Source organism: Penaeus japonicus, unplaced genomic scaffold, assembly GCF_977035675.1.
Source record: "Penaeus japonicus unplaced genomic scaffold, GWHDUDI00000001_assembly GWHDUDI00000001, whole genome shotgun sequence".
NCBI classification, from domain to species: Eukaryota; Metazoa; Arthropoda; class Malacostraca; order Decapoda; family Penaeidae; genus Penaeus; species Penaeus japonicus.
In genome coordinates, this window is record NW_028234403.1 from 5,642,323 (window position 1) to 5,644,822 (window position 2,500).

A 2,500-nucleotide genomic window follows, 5' to 3' on the forward strand; every position below is an offset into this window, starting at 1 on the left:
ATAAATATGTGTGTGTGTGTGTGTGTGTGTTTGTGTGTGTGTGTGTGTGTTGTCAATATATATGTTTACAATGCGCATTTCTAAAGATATAATTATGAAACGATCATTCAGCGTTATTCATTTCTTTTCTTTTCTCTCTTTTTTATATATCTATCACAATGATTTAAGGTGGAGAAGTAAAATAGGAATTCATTTTGTAGATTTCAATTGACAGGAATTGTAATTACAAAGAGTTCTTGAAATAGTAATGTTTCCGACTTGACACGAACGGGAACATTTTAGATATATCTTCTATAAAAACAATATATTGTTATGGTGTAAAGAAGGAACAGAAATTGACAGGACGTTTTTTTGAAGATATTCTGAAAACAAGCTTTATAAGGGGATTGAAAATTACGTTTAGAATTCTGAATATTGTATCGTGCTTTAAAAGAACCTAATCCTACAAAGAAATCTAGTAGGGTAGTCAGTGGTGATTATCAATATGAATACATGTGTATGTGTTTTAATGCGTTTGTGTGTATGTATGTGTGTCTGTTTGTATATATATATAGTATATATAATATATATATATATATATATATATATATATATATATATATATATATATTATATATATATACATATATATATATATATAATATATATATATATATATATATATATATATATATATATATATATATATAATATATACATATATATATTAGATGTATATATATATGTATATATGTATATATATATATATATTAATATATATATATATATATATATATATATATATATATATATATATATATAATATACATATATACACATGTATGTATACATATAAATATACATAAGTATATATATATATATATATATATATATATATATATATATATATATATATGCATATATATATATATATATATATATATATATATATATATATATATATATATATATATATATATGTATATATATATGCATATATATGCATTTATACATATACATATCTATATACATATATTTATGTTTATATATATATATATATATATATATATATATATATATATATACATATATATATATATATATATATATATATATATACATGTATATATCAAAATATACACTTATTTTATATGATATATGTCTATTTATATATGTAAATGTAGATATAGATATATATAAATATATATATATATATATATATATATATATATTATATATATATGTATATATATATGCATATATATGCATTTATACATATACATATGCATTTATACATATACACATGCATATATACAGATACATATCTATATACATATATTTATGTTTATATATATATATATATATATATATATATATATATATATATACATATATATATATATATATATATATATATATATATATATATATATATATATATATATATACATGTATATATCAAAATATACACTTATTTATATATGATATATGTCTATTTATATATGTAAATGTAGATATAGATATAAACAAATTAATACATTGATATGTACATATATGCATATGCACATTTATATATTCACATGTATATGTTGAATTTTACTAGATTCAGTAAATTCTTTTTTTTTTCGAAAAGTGGGTATTATTCTAGGTAATCTAGACTTAAGCATTCATTCCTTTTCCTGTTGTTTGTGCTATGTTTTCTGTAAGAACATGATTCACCACACTATATGCTTTATAGTACATGTTAATCACTTATGCTTTAGAATTATCATTATACATGTCATTATTAATATCATTGTTGTTATTGTTTCTTCAATACTATCATTACTATCATCAGTGTTATCGTTATTATATATATATATATATATATATATATATATATATATATATATATATATATATATAAATATATATATATTATTTTTTTTTTTTTATTAATGTCATTATCACTGTCATCGGTATCATCATTACTATTTTCATCATAAGTATCATTATTATCATCACTGCTATTACCATCATCATCATTATTAACATCATTATTACTAGTATCATCCTAATTCTCATTATTCTCTTGATGTCTTAATCATCATTGCCACTTTCATTATCATTACTATTACTATTACCATCATTAATATGATTACCATTATTATTATCATTACTATTACTTTTATCATCATTAATATGATTATGATTATCATTATCATAATCATTATTTTTATCATCATTATTATTACCATTATCATTAGAGGGTATAAAATGCTTAGCTTGATGTACAAGGCAATTATGTCCTCTGAAAAAAAAAGATAATTTCCTCATAACACAGGCCAAGAAATACAAAGTCTGCAATTGTAATATCTTATTTGTCTCTCCATACACTCTTAACTAAATCTATTAGGCATCACACTAAAAAATCAGGCATTCCTCATATCCTGGATGGACTTGTTAATCTGCACCTTGACGTTGGAGGACATGGTTTTCTCCAGGATCTCTCGCAAAGCCTTCCTGAAGCCGGCGCTGTGAA

The 2,500-nt window shown here is 20.0% G+C and overlaps 1 protein-coding gene across 1 annotated transcript in view; it reads right to left on the reverse strand.

The window, feature by feature from the left end:
• Window positions 1-2,320: 2,320 nt before the first annotated feature.
• The window catches only part of LOC122243215 (uncharacterized), a 1,308-nt gene continuing 1,128 nt past the window's right edge, over window positions 2,321-2,500 (reverse strand). Inside the window, exon 3 of the mRNA XM_086556109.1 lies at window positions 2,321-2,500. This exon is cut by the window's right edge and continues 256 nt beyond it. Coding sequence (XP_086412235.1) covers window positions 2,391-2,500 — 110 coding nt within the window. The 3' untranslated portion in view covers window positions 2,321-2,390.